General features: G+C 38.5%; 1 protein-coding gene across 1 annotated transcript in view; it reads right to left on the bottom strand.

Moving 5' to 3' along the window:
* The window catches only part of LOC128661686 (neural-cadherin-like), a 488078-nt gene extending 477748 nt beyond the window's left edge, over positions 1-10330 (bottom strand). Inside the window, 1 exon segment of the mRNA XM_053715912.1 lies at positions 9934-10330. Coding sequence (XP_053571887.1) covers positions 9934-10330 — 397 coding nt within the window.
* Between the last annotated feature and the right edge of the window lie 3335 nt (positions 10331-13665).

Below are 13665 nucleotides of genomic sequence, written 5' to 3'. Positions count from 1 at the left end.
GTTGTCCGACTGAAATCTGATGAACCTCAGTGTTGCCAACTGAGGCCAAGCTAGAAGAGCATTGAATATTGCTCTTAATTCTAGAATGTTTATTGGGAGGAGTTTCTCCTCCTGAGTCCACGATCCCTGAGCCTTCAGGGAGTTCCAGACTGCTCCCCAGCCTAGTAGGCTGGCATCTGTTGTTACAATCGTCCAATCTGGTCTGCGAAAAGTCATTCCTTTGGACAGATGAACCCGTGACAACCACCAGAGAAGAGAATCTCTGGTCTCCCGGTCCAGATTTAGCAAAGGGGACAGATCTGAGTAATCCCCGTTCCATTGACTTAGTATGCATAGTTGCAGCGGTCTGAGATGTAGGCGCGCAAATGGCACTATGTCCATTGCCGCGACCATTAAGCCGATTACTTCCATGCACTGAGCTTCTCGGGGCCGTAGCTAACCCGAAGGGAAGCGCTACAAACTGGTAATGCCTGTCTAGAAAGGAAAACCTTAGGTACCGATAATGATCTTTGTGAATCGGTATGTGAAGGTAGGCATCCTTTAAATCCACTGTGGTCATATATTGACCCTCTTGGATCATGGGTAGGATGGTCCGAATGGTTTCCATCTTGAACGATGGAACCCTTAGGAATTTGTTTAAGATTTTTAAATCTAAGATTGGTCTGAAGGTTCCCTCTTTCTTGGGAACCACAAACAGATTTGAATAAAACCCTTGCCCCTGTTCCGTCCGCGGAACTGGGTGGATCACTCCCATCACTAAGAGGTCTTGTACACATTGTAGAAATGCCTCTTTCTTTACTAGGTTTGTTGATAACCTTGACAGATGAAACCTCCCTTGTGGAGGAGAAGTTTTGAAATCCAGAAGGTATCCTTGAGATATAATCTCCAACGTCCAGGGATCCTGTACATCTCTTGCCCAAGCCTGGGCGAAGAGAGAGTGTCTGCCCCCCACTAGATCCGTCTCCGGAAAGGGGGCCCTGACTTCATGCTGTCTTAGGGGCGGAAGTAGGCTTTCTGGCCTGCTTGCCCTTGTTCCATGACTGGTTGCCTTTCCAACCCTGTCTGTAACGAGCAGTAGTTCCTTCCTGTTTTGGAGCGGAGGAAGTTGATGCTGCTCCTGCCTTGAAATTACGAAAGGCACGAAAATTAGACTGTTTGGCCTTCGATTTGGCCCTGTCCTGAGGAACGGTGTGGCCCTTACCTCCAGTAATGTCAGCAATAATTTCCTTCAGGCCCGAATAAGGTCTGCCCTTTGAAAGGAATGTTTAGTAATTTAGACTTAGAAGTTACATCTGCTGACCAGGATTTAAGCCAAAGTGCTCTGAGCGCCTGTATGGCGAATCCGGAATTTTTAGCCGTAAGTTTGGTTAAATGCACTACGGCATCCAAAACAAACGCATTAGCCAGCTTAAGGGTTCTAATCTTGCTCAGCGACTCATCCAATGGTGCTGTGCGAATTGCCTCTTCCAGAGACTCAAACCAGAATGCCACTGCAGCAGTGACAGGCGCAATGCATGCAAGAGGCTGTAATATAAAACCATGTTGAGTAACAAAGAACTAATTCAGTTATAGTCAACAATTCTTTAAATGTATTAATTAGCAGAGGATTGCACCCATTAGCAACAGGATCATTAACCCCTCAGTACCCAAAAAAACGGATATCAAATTAATATTAAACGTTTTTATCACAGTCTAACACACTGTCACAGGTCTGCTGTGACTGATTACCTCCCTCAAAAACGAATTTTGAAGACCCCTGAGCTCTCTAGAGACGTCCTGGATCAAGGAGGAAGAAGCAGGAAGACTGTGCAAGAATTTTAACTGCGCAACAAGGCGCAAAAAGAGGCCCCTCCCGCTCATTTACAACAGTGGGAGACCTGATATAACGGTTTCTATGCAGAAATATACGTTAGCCATGTGGAAAAAAAGAGAAAAAATTCATGCCCAAAAGGATTTATCACCAAAGTACCTCACAAAACGAATAACATGCCAGTAAACGTTTTGAAAATAAACTTCTTTAAATGTCATGCAAAGTTATCACTAAGCCTGCAACCAGTCGCTACCACTGCAGATAAGGCTTAAGCATTATTTCAGTATTAACAGTATTTTCTCAGTCAAATTCTAGTCCCTAGAAAATAACTCTACTGTGCATACATTTATCAGCCTGATACCAGTCACTACTACTGCATTTAAGGCTGTACTTACATCATACGGGTAACAGCAGTATTTTCTTAGTCAATTCCATTCCCAGAAAATATTGTACTGCACATACCTCATTTGCGGGGGACCCCGCATGCTATTCCCATGTTCTGAAGTTACCCCACTCCTCAGAATGTCGAGAACAGCCAGTGGATCTTAGTTACGCCTGCTAAGATCTTCGAAAACGCAGGCAGATTCTTCTTCTAAATACTGCCTGAGAGAAAAACAGCACACTCCGGTGCCATTTAAAAATAACAAACTTTTGATTGAAGAAATAAATTAAGTATAAAACACCACTCCTCTCGCGGACCTCCTTCTATGTTGAGACTTGCAAGAGAATGACTGGATATGACATGTGAGGGGAGGAGCTATATAGCAGCTCTGCTTGGGTGATCCTCTTGCAACTTCCTGTTGGGAAGGAGAATATATCCCATAAGTAATGGATGACCCGTGGACTGAACACACTTAACAAGAGAAAAAGAAAGAACAGAGTAAACCTATTCTGACTTTCTATACTAGGGCAGCAAAATGTTTGGAAAATGCAGCAAGGCCCACCTCACAAGTTCCTAACGGCTTTAAAACTACCACTACTCTACTGCAGAGATTGACGTGGACTACAGCTATACCCAAAAAATCTTGCTTGCAAGGAAAAGAAATTCAATTTTCTTCAGACACCAAAACTTCACCTCCTCCATTGACAAAGAGAATGACTGGGGATTGTGGGGAGGGGAGTGATACTTAACAGCTTTGCTGTGGTGCTCTTTGTCTCCTCCTGCTGACCAGGAGTGATATTTCCACTAGTTATTGATGACGTTGTGGACTCTCCATATTTTAGGAAATTAATACATACATAAACTTGCTGCTCTTTCAAATGAGTGGTCCTGTGTTTGTCTTTGGTATGTTAATTATATGGAAGTCAGCAAATACCTCTAAACTTTGGTTCTGTTTGAGGGTTCTGTCACTTTTTAAGAGCGCTTTATTACCCATCACTATAATATACAATAAGACCCCCTCCTCCATTTGAAGAAGGTTACATAATGGGGTTTTCATGTCCTTATAGCTATGAAGTGATCACCACAGTAAACATGAAAACCTGGCAGTAAGTGCTAGAGTCATTTTGCTGTGCTACTTGATGTTAGGGCTCATAGATTCATGTTTGTCTCAACTAATAAAAAAAAGTGTAAGATTAAGTTTAAAAAAAGGGAAAACTGGAAGAATGTAAAAATAACTTATTTTGTGAAAATTCATATACTGTAGGATGACAATGGTACAACTATGTTTTCTTGTTTTATTTTGAATATCTTTTGCTATGCTGTGTGAACTTGAACATGGGTAGGAACATGTATACAGTGTCAGAATAGGTTAAAGTGATGGTAAACTGTCCCCTTTATAAAAATATATATATATGAAATTCAAATACCCTACACTTTGCTGCACCACTACAAAAGTACATTTTCTGTGAGTTAACGGTTTAAACTGTTGTCCAATCAGCACTCTCCCCTTAAGGCACTTTTGTTGTAGCTAGAGTGCAGATTGGAGGACAATTCAAACTGTTAGCTCACAGAAAAATTGACTTTTGAAGTGGGCAGTGGAGTGTGGGGTATTTGAATTTTATATCTACATCAAAAAGTAGTTATAGCGCATTCTTCATTACAACTGATGAAGTAAAGTCCATCTACAATATCACTAACGTTCACAATCTGTTTTTATAAAGGGAAGAGTTTACCAACACTTTAAGCCACCCCTATGGAAAATCAGGATTGTGTGTAATTTTAAATGTATTTAATTTTTGTATGGTTAAACATTTTATACCTACTAATTTTCTGCATACATTGCAAAATGGGACATAGTGACAGAAATAATAATAAATATTCTCTTCTGATTTTTTTAATTGTTCATTTTAATTGAACAATAGAAGAATAAAAGCCTAAATGCTGTCGTTTTGGGAATGTGAACCGATGCTAAAAGTGGGACAATAAAATGAGTTTTTTTTAAATATTTAGGAAATAATGACTCCCATGCTGATATATACACCATAGAAAATTCATTTGTTATTTGCATTTAAATATGGTGGTGTCTTCTCATATTATGATATTTCTGCATACTTAAGCTATTTATTTTTTTAAACTGCCTGGTCTGCTAAAAACAAAAAACAAAGTATAATTTGTATAATTTTTATTGCCAAGAAAAGAAAAAAAAAAAAAAAGCTAAAATGTATGTGTAAATGCAATGAAGGCCAAACAACTAAAACACCACTAGCACAGGGGTGTGAAAATGACTCAGCAGCAAAAGTGTTAAAGGACCAGTAAACACAGTAGATTTGCATAATCAACAAATACAAGATAACAAGACAATACAATAGAATTTCAAATGAGTAGTAGATTTTTTCTAACAAATTTAAAACTTATGTATATTTCCATTCCCCCTGTACCATGTGATAGCAATCAGCCAATCACAAATGCATATACGTATAGTCTGTGAATTCTTGCACATGCTCAGTAGGAGCTGGTGACTCAAAAAGTGTAAATATAAAAGACTGTGCACATTTTTGTAAATGGAAGTAAATTGGAAAGTTGTTTAAAATTACATGCTATATCTGAATCATTAAAATTAAATTTTACCCGAGTGTCCCTTTAAAGTAAACCCATGGCGATTGCCTGACCCTGAAACTTGTTCATGCTGCTGACTTATTTTTTGATGCACTAAATTCAAATGCAAAAAAAAGACTGAACTATTTGTTTTGCATGTAAACTAAGCTTTCTTTTAAAGCTACTCTGAAAAAGGTGACTTAATCCTCCCCAGAAAAGTGCTAGTTTTAAAGCGCTCTCCGAAAGGGGTTAAACTTTATTAAAAGCCCTTGTTTTTTTTTTTAATTTATCTTTTTTTTCTGAAATGCAAATCTAACTGTGCCCTCCAGTAAGCTTCATATAGTACCAAGAAATATCAGATGTGACCTTCAGCTCCAATACTAAAGGACAGTCCCTAGGGGCAGTGATGCTGTCAATATATTGTCATTAAAACAATGCCCCACACTGTGTGATCATAGCACACTTCTACAGTAGACACTGTAGTAAAGATACATAAATAACAAATAATTCACACATGGAGGGAGCTTATTGTAAAGTGGCTGTGCAGACAATTTTTATTATATGCAATGATGCTAGAACCAGCATTTGTTACAGCACAACATATTTATAACAGTTGATGTTTGAGAAGGGGCAGATAAAATGTGTTGTGATATTAATAAATAAATAAAATTAGACAAAAGAGTTAGTGGAACCCAAGACCAGCACTAGCCCTGCAACAAGTGGGGCGGTGCAGAGCTCTGCTAGTGTTACTAAATACTGTAGAGCATCAAAATGACCATCTCCATTAGCCACACAACCATTATTCTAGTAACCTTGCAAAGCATCTCACTACATTCAGCAAGTGTCTATCCTGCCTATGATGTGTATGACATTGGTGTAGCAAGTGTATTTGGTGACAGGTGTATAACTAGACCTTGCCGGGCCCCAGGGCAAAGGCTGTGCCCCCCCCCCCCCCACACCATTTCAATAGCACCCTTTCTGTTTGAAATCAGCAGAAGCTGAGATATGTGTTCTATATAAATGTGAGTCATCATTCCTCCATGGTTAGTCTGTGCCAAAGGATATGCACAACCCTGTACAAATAGTTTTTTTTTCTGTATAGCATTACCATGGCAGCCATCTTGGAAACCCTGCCACCATACTGTAAAGGTAAAACCATACACTTTCCTTAAACTGTGAGCTTGGTTTGCAGGGGGAACATGGAGGGGTTATCTATGCAAGTGGAGTGATGCCACTACTGATTGCAGAGTCCTGATGGACCCCTTGAGGTATGGGCCCTCTTTCAACTGAGACCTCTATAGATTATAACCCTGTTTGTTGAATTGTATTTTTTTTACTTTAGCTGCTTGTACTAACAGCTCCACTACACAATACATCTAGCTTATACTAAATCATACCTTACAGGATGACATCAGGGTGTCCGAGGGACAGAGTCAGAGACGAATACATAAGACTATAGAAACCACAAACACAGGTGCACAACCCCATCCATGAATGGCCAAATATTGTATTGACTTCACCTTGAGCCTCTCAGGTCCTAAATGCCATGAAGACAATGTTGTTAGTTTTGTTTATTTTAATTGTACCTCCTTGTTTCTGTTCCAGAAGTATTTGGTCGACTACTATAAAAAGCCTAGTATAGGCTCAGATTATATGTTAGTGCAGGTAATGTAACTTGCTAAGAACCCCATTCGTAGTTAGCCATCAAATAAATCAAGTTAATTATCTATTAGCAGGAAGGAGCGAAGCACTGCTTTATGTAAGTCTAGCAAAGTGGTTAATCACTGCTCAAAGTATGAATTATATTAAATATTTATTAAAGAGACATAAAACCCAAACATTTATTTTCATGATTCAGATAGTGCATACAATTTTAAACACCTTTCCAATGTACTTCTATTATATAATTTGCTTGGTTTCCTTGCTATCCTTTGTTGAAAATCATACCTAGATAAGCTAAAGAGCAGCAATGCACTACTAGAAGCTAGCTGCTGATTGGTGGCTGCATATATTTATTTACCTGTTGTTATTGTCTCACTTGATGTGTTCAGCTAGTTCTCCATAATGTATTCCTGCATTTTCAACAAAGGATACCAAGAAAATGAAGCTAATCTAGTAAAAGAGTAAATTGGAAAATTGTTTAAAATGGTTTGTTCTGTCTGAATCATGAAAGAAAAATGTTGGGCTTTTATGAGCTAGGAAAGGGAGAGCTAGAAAGAAGAAGGAAGTAAACAATGTTCTCTGTTAGCCAGGTATGAATGGGTTAATGAGACTTGTCTTCATGTGACTTACTAAAGTTAGTTCATGAAGATCAACTTGAAACTACGTTTAAGCTTATTGTAAGGCTTTGCTTCCCTTTAAGGGACATGTTAAAGGGACATGAAACCCACAACAAAATCTTTCATTATTCAGATAGAGAATACTATTTTAAACAACATTCCAGTTTACTTCTATTATCTAATTCACTTCATTCTTTAGATATACTTTGTTGAAGAAATAGCAATGCACATGGGTGAGCCAATCACACGAGGCATCTATGTGCAACCACTAATCAGCAGCTACTGAGCCTATTTAGGTATGCTTTTCAACAAATTATATCAAGAGAATGAAGCAAATTAGATAATAGATGTAAATTGGAAATTGCATAATCTTTCTAAATCATGAAAGAAAGAAAAAATGTGGGTTTTATGTCCCTTTAAGAAGTGGCATATAACCAACAGTATTGGTTTCATGAGCTGCTCATTGTGCGTTTAAATAATGCTTCCATTTCCATCTTTAAGATTTCCTATGCAAAGTGCCTAACATGGGTTTTCAAATTCAACACTGTTCAATCCATTTGAAACCTCACCTATCACAAACATTTTTAATGTATTTGTTGCATGAAAAGAATTCAAAGCTGGTATTCCAGTCCATTAGAAAAAAAAACTTTTCCAGCTGATTTTGGACATTTTATAGTCAGCATTAATTATCTTTTAAATTGAAAATGTAGTTTCTAACGGTAAATATGAAAGGGACATTAAATACTAAATAAATCATTGATAGAATCATGTACAGTATTCAGAGTAAATATTAGCCTGAGAATAATATATACATGTATTCTTTAAATGATATTAGTTGTTTAAATATTGAAAAAATAAGGGTAACATTCTAATGTCCATAAAGCAGTAGCCGCCATATTGTAAATAAGGTTTCATTTTCTGCTAAGGCCAATTAGGACAGTTATAAACGGCTTGCAACAGTGTGCAACCAATCACTGAGTGGATTACAACTGTGTCTCCACTTCCACTTTTAACAGGAATTAAGAACTCAATTACAGGAAAGGGAAACACAATAAATAATGACAGTATATTGAAATTTGCTTTAGTACATACAATTAAACAGTTTATATTAATATCTCAAAGTGTTTAATGTCCCTTTAATGCATAGAAAGAAACAAAAATAAGTATTTAAAGAGTTAATATTCATAATACAATGCTCAATTTTTAGCCTTTTTAAAAATATCTGATGTTTAGATATGATGCTAGTTCTAACAGGTTTTTACTTTTTCAGTATCACGTTAGTGAAATATTAGGTGTCTCACAATTCTATTTGCATCTCAGCTCTATAACCCAGAATGGTTTGTAAATCAAATTTGTATTATATAATTTGATTTAAAAAAAAATGATTATATTGCAGAAAATAGATTGCAAATGTTGAATTGCAAACTATTCTGGGGATATAGTAGATCCAAAATAGTTTGAGCCAGAAAGTATTTTTGGTCCTGCTAGGTATACAGGGAAAATGTGAGAGATGGATAAATAAACTTAAATCTACTGCATTTCATAAAATTTCATACAGCTTAATACTTGGATAATGTATATGCAATATTTTATTAAAGGGATAGGAAAGTAAAAATAAACTTGGATGAATCAGATAGAGCATGTCATTTTAAGACACTTTTAAATTCACTTCTATTTTCAAATGTGCTTCGTTCTCTTAGTATCCCTAGTTAAAAAATGAATACGCACATAATTGGTGCCTGCACACATTTGTCTCTTGTGATTGGCTAACTAGATGTGTTCAGCTAGTTGCCAGTAATGCAATGCTGTTCCTTCAGCAATGGATAACAAGAGAATGAAGCAAATTTGATAATAGAAGTAAATTGGAAGGTTGCTTAAAATTGTATGTTCTATCTGAATCATAAAATAAAATTTTGGGGTTTAATATCCCTTTAAATACTTAATTAAAGAGACAGTCTAGTCCAAATTAGCGCTGTGGAATCTTTTGGCGCTCTACAAATAATCAATGATAATAATAATAAATTAAACTTTCATGATTCCGATAGGGCATGCAGTTTTAAAAAACTTTCCAATTTACTTTTATCATCAAATTTGCTTTCTTTTGTTTTTCTTGGCATTCTTTGTTGAAAGCTAAACCTAGGTAGGCTTATATGCCAATTTCTAAGCCCTTGAAGGCCGCCTCTTATCTCAGTGCATTTTGACAGGTTTTCACAGCTAGACAGTGCTAGTTAATTTGTGTAATTTAGATACCATTGTGCTCACTCCGTGGAGTTATTTATGAGTCAGCACTAATTGGATAAAATCAAAGTCTGTCAAAAGAACTGAGATAAGGGGGCAGTCTGCAGAAGCTTATATACAAGGTAATCACAGAGGTAAAAAGTATATTAATATAACCATGTTGGTTATGCAAAACTGGGGAATAGGTAATAAAGGGATTATCTATCTTTTTAAACAATAAACATATTTAAGTAGACTGTCCCTTTAAACTGAACACATACTGGGTTTGAAGATCAGCTAGAACAACTGATCCTGAAATGCTATTAAACCAATAAAATATTAAGATATAGTTTTTAAAAGTATTTTTAAAAGTGCAACACCTTGACTGAATTGTTTTCCAGCAGGAGTGAAGAGGTAACAACTAAATGTAATCCATTTACATTTAATATTTGTGTAGAACAACAGATTGACCTATTGTCGAGTAATTGATACGTTATAAATTACAAATTACTTTTACAGAATATATATATATATGACAACTGAGTTGATATGTTCTCATAATTCTACATCATACTCTTGGATAAAACAAGTAAATGTAGAATAAATGGCTGTTAATGATAGATTTAAATTATTGGAGCACATACTCTCACCTTGTTCCAGGCTGTGCACTTTGACCTGCACCTCTGTCTGTCCTCCCTGCAGCTTGTGGGTCAAATACACTCGTCCAGAACCACTCTCTATCCTCACTGGGGGGTTGGATGGCCAGCTCATCTCAAACCATTTGGCTCTGTATCTCCTGTCTGGGACTGTGAAAACGGTCTCCCCAAGAACACCCCCATCAGGGACTCGCACAGTATAAGAGGAGGAGAAGGCAGTGGGCAGCAGGGAGCGAGGATATCTGTGGGGGGCAGAAGCTAATGGAAGATTGGTGAGGGCAGGGGGAGGTTGGAAAAAAGAGTGAGGTGCATTAATGGGAGCAAATAAAGCACGGGAAGTGGTGGTTACTAAATCTGTGGGTTTAATAGGAACGGAGGATGTGTCAGTCATTTGCATGGATGTTACAGTGGGGAGTTTTGAAGTTAGAATAGGGGTAACAGATGGCATGAGATTGAAGGAAGGCTTGGCACCTGTATGTTCTGGGATAGGTATTAATAGGGTAGCAGAGGATGAGTGGTGTAATGGTAAAATAGGATGAACTGAAGTGCTGTAAGGTGGTGAGAAAGTAAAAGAATCCCACGGTGCAGCTTTAGTTCTGTACAAGCAGGCCCTCTTGTTGTTGCACAGAAGCCGTTGGGTGTGTGTGTTTGGCAGCATTGTCCTGGATGCTAGTGAAGTTCTTCCCTTTCTGGAGATATGTGTCCAATGATCTCCCAAAGGTTGTCCCTTTGTCCTGGGGAGACTTGGGCTGGTTTTAGGTGCCTCTTGTGTATGTAGATTAAACTGACCATTTTCCCTTATTAGTTGTTTGAATGGCAGTGGAGGAGTCTGGGACTGGCAGATAGGGGCATTGAGCAGCAGCATGTTGGTGAGGGTAAGAAGGGATAGAACCAGCCCCAGTTCTGGGCACAAAACCCAAGTACCAACCATCAGTCTAGAGGAGTCAGGAGAAATCAGCTCACATCAGGGCTGGAAAACTTTCACAGGAGTTTCAGTGCAGCTCCAGCATGTAAGAGAAATCACAGTGCTGCATCATCAAAGCACACAGCGAGGGGCTGGGACACTAATGGAATTCAGAACACGCCTTCATCAGTAGCTGCTGTACCAGATATCAATGCAAAGTCCCTGCAAGGCATCACTGTGCCAGAGTAGGCTCCCCCAAACATCATCCAGCCACCGTCCTGTCCCTGCAAGGCATCAATGCTGTGCCAGATCTTCTTCATATATGCCACAATTCAGCCATTCATTCTGTAACTAAACATCAATACAAAAATAAACATACCCATCTAATGTGACTTGTGTCCATTTGAGCATTTTTCCAGCACATGAAGCCTGTGTTCTGCAAGTCTTGTACTCATGCCAGGCACTGTGTGGGGGTAATGATTTGTTAGTTCTCCTGTCTACTGTAAATTAGACACTTCATACACAGGCAAGATACATTTTATGACAGCAATATGGCACAGCCCTTTTCTCTATAACATATGATTACGACCTAATGGCACTAAATGATGCAGTGGGCACTCATCTGAGAGTTTGTTCATGTTCTAAACATGAGGACCCAACTTGAAACAACTACTTGTTGGCTTATTGCTTTACATGTTGTAGCAAGGTTTAACTTTCCTTAAAGGGACACAGAAATCACAATAAAACTTTATTGATTCATGTAGAGTGTGCAATTTTAAAAATAACTTTCCAATTTACTTCTGTTATCAAAGTTAACTCTTGGTATAATTTGTTAAAACTTAGCTCCTTTCCTTGACAGCATACTGAGATAGGTTTAGGAATGTGAGCTTGGCTTAAGAATGATATTCATTGTTAAAAACAATGTTGCAAACACAGCTTCAATTTAGTGCTCAATTTTGCACACTCCTGAGCCTTGTCTAGATATGCTCTCATGGAAAGGAACTATGTCTCAACAAAGGATAAAGAGAGAAAGAAGTAAACATCAAAGGGACAGTCAACTAAATTTTTTTTTTTAATTGCTTTAAAAAGAAAATTTATGCTTACCTGATAAATTTATTTCTTTTTGGATACGATGAGTCCACGGATTTCATCCTTACTTGTGGGATATCGCTTCCTGGTCAGCAGGAGGAGGCAAAAAGCACCACAGCAGAGCTGTATATATAGCTCCTCCCCTTTCCTCCCACTCCAGTCATTCGAACGAAGTTAGGAAGAGAAAGGAAAAGCCAAGGTGCAGAGGTGACTAAAGTTTAACAAAAACAAAGACCTGTCTTAGAAAAGAAGCGCGGGCCGTGGACTCATCGTATCCAAAAAGAAATACATTTATCAGGTAAGCATACATTTTCTTTTCTTTTAAGATACGATGAGTCCAAGGATTTCATCCTTACTTGTGGGATACAATACCAAAGCTATAGTACACGGATGAAAAGGGAGGGACAAGACAGGGAACCTAAACGGAAGGCACCACTGCTTGAAGAACCTTTCTCCCAAAAGCAGCCTCAGCTGAGGCAAAAGTATCAAATTTGTAAAATTTGGAAAAAGTGTGAAGAGATGACCAAGTTGCAGCTTTGCAAATCTGTTCAACAGAAGCATCATTTTTGAATGCCCATGAGGAAGCCACAGCCCTAGTGGAATGGGCCGTAATTCATTCAGGAGGCTGCTGTCCAGCAGTCTCATAAGCAAAACGGATGATACTTTTCAGCCAAAAAGAAAGCGAGGTAGCCGTAGCTTTCTAACCCCTACGTTTCCCTGAAAAAATAACAAACAAAGAAGAAGATTGTCGAAAATCCTTAGTCGCTTGTAAGTAAAACTTTATGTAACAGACGTTCCTTCTTAGAAGAAGGATTAGGACACAAGGAAGGAACAGCAATCTCCTGATTGATATTCTTGTTTGAAACAACTTTAGGAAGAAAACCAGGTTTAGTACGTAACACCACCTTATTCGAATTGAAAATAAGATGAGAATAAAATTGCAATGCCGAAAGCTCAGATACTCTTCGAGCAGAGGAAATAGCAACCAGAAATAAAACCTTCCAAGATAATAACTTGATATCTATGGCATGCATAGGTTCAAAAGGAACCCCTTGAAGAACTCTAAGAACTAAATCTAAACTCCAAGGAGGAGCAAAAGGTCTAAATACAGGCCTGATTCTAGTCAGAGCCTGACAAAAAGATTGCACATCTGGAACACCTGCCAGACGCTTGTGTAACAAAATAGATAAAGCAGAAAATCTGTCCCCTTAAGGAACTTGCTGACATCCCCTTTTCCAATCCTTCTTGGAGAAAAGACAAAATCCTGGGAATCCGAACCCTACTCCATAAGTAACCCCTGGAATCACACCAATAAAGATATTTACGCCATATCTTATGGTAAATCTTCCTAGTAACAGGCTTACGTGCCTGAATTAAAGTATCTATAACCGAATCAGAAAAACCTTGCTTAGATAAAATTAAGCGTTCAATCTCCAGGCAGTCAGCTGCAGAGAAACTAGATTCGGATGAAGGAAGGGACCTTGAATGAGAAGGTCTTTCCTCAATGGTAGCTTCCACGGTGGCTGAGATGACATGCCCACCAGATCCGCATACCAAATCCTGCGAGGCCACGCAGGGGCGTTGAGGATTACAGACGCCCTCTCCTGTTTGACTCGAGCAATCACCCTGGGAAGGAGAGCAAACGGAGGGAATACATAAGCTAGGCAGAAAGACCAAGGCACTGCCAGGGCATCTATCAGCTCCGCCCGGGGATCCCTGGACCTGGACCCGTA

The sequence above is a fragment of the Bombina bombina genome, chromosome 5, assembly GCF_027579735.1.
Source record: "Bombina bombina isolate aBomBom1 chromosome 5, aBomBom1.pri, whole genome shotgun sequence".
Classification (NCBI taxonomy): Eukaryota; Metazoa; Chordata; class Amphibia; order Anura; family Bombinatoridae; genus Bombina; species Bombina bombina.
Note: the sequence above shows the minus strand (reverse complement) of the source record. Positions and strands in the feature narration are given on the sequence as shown.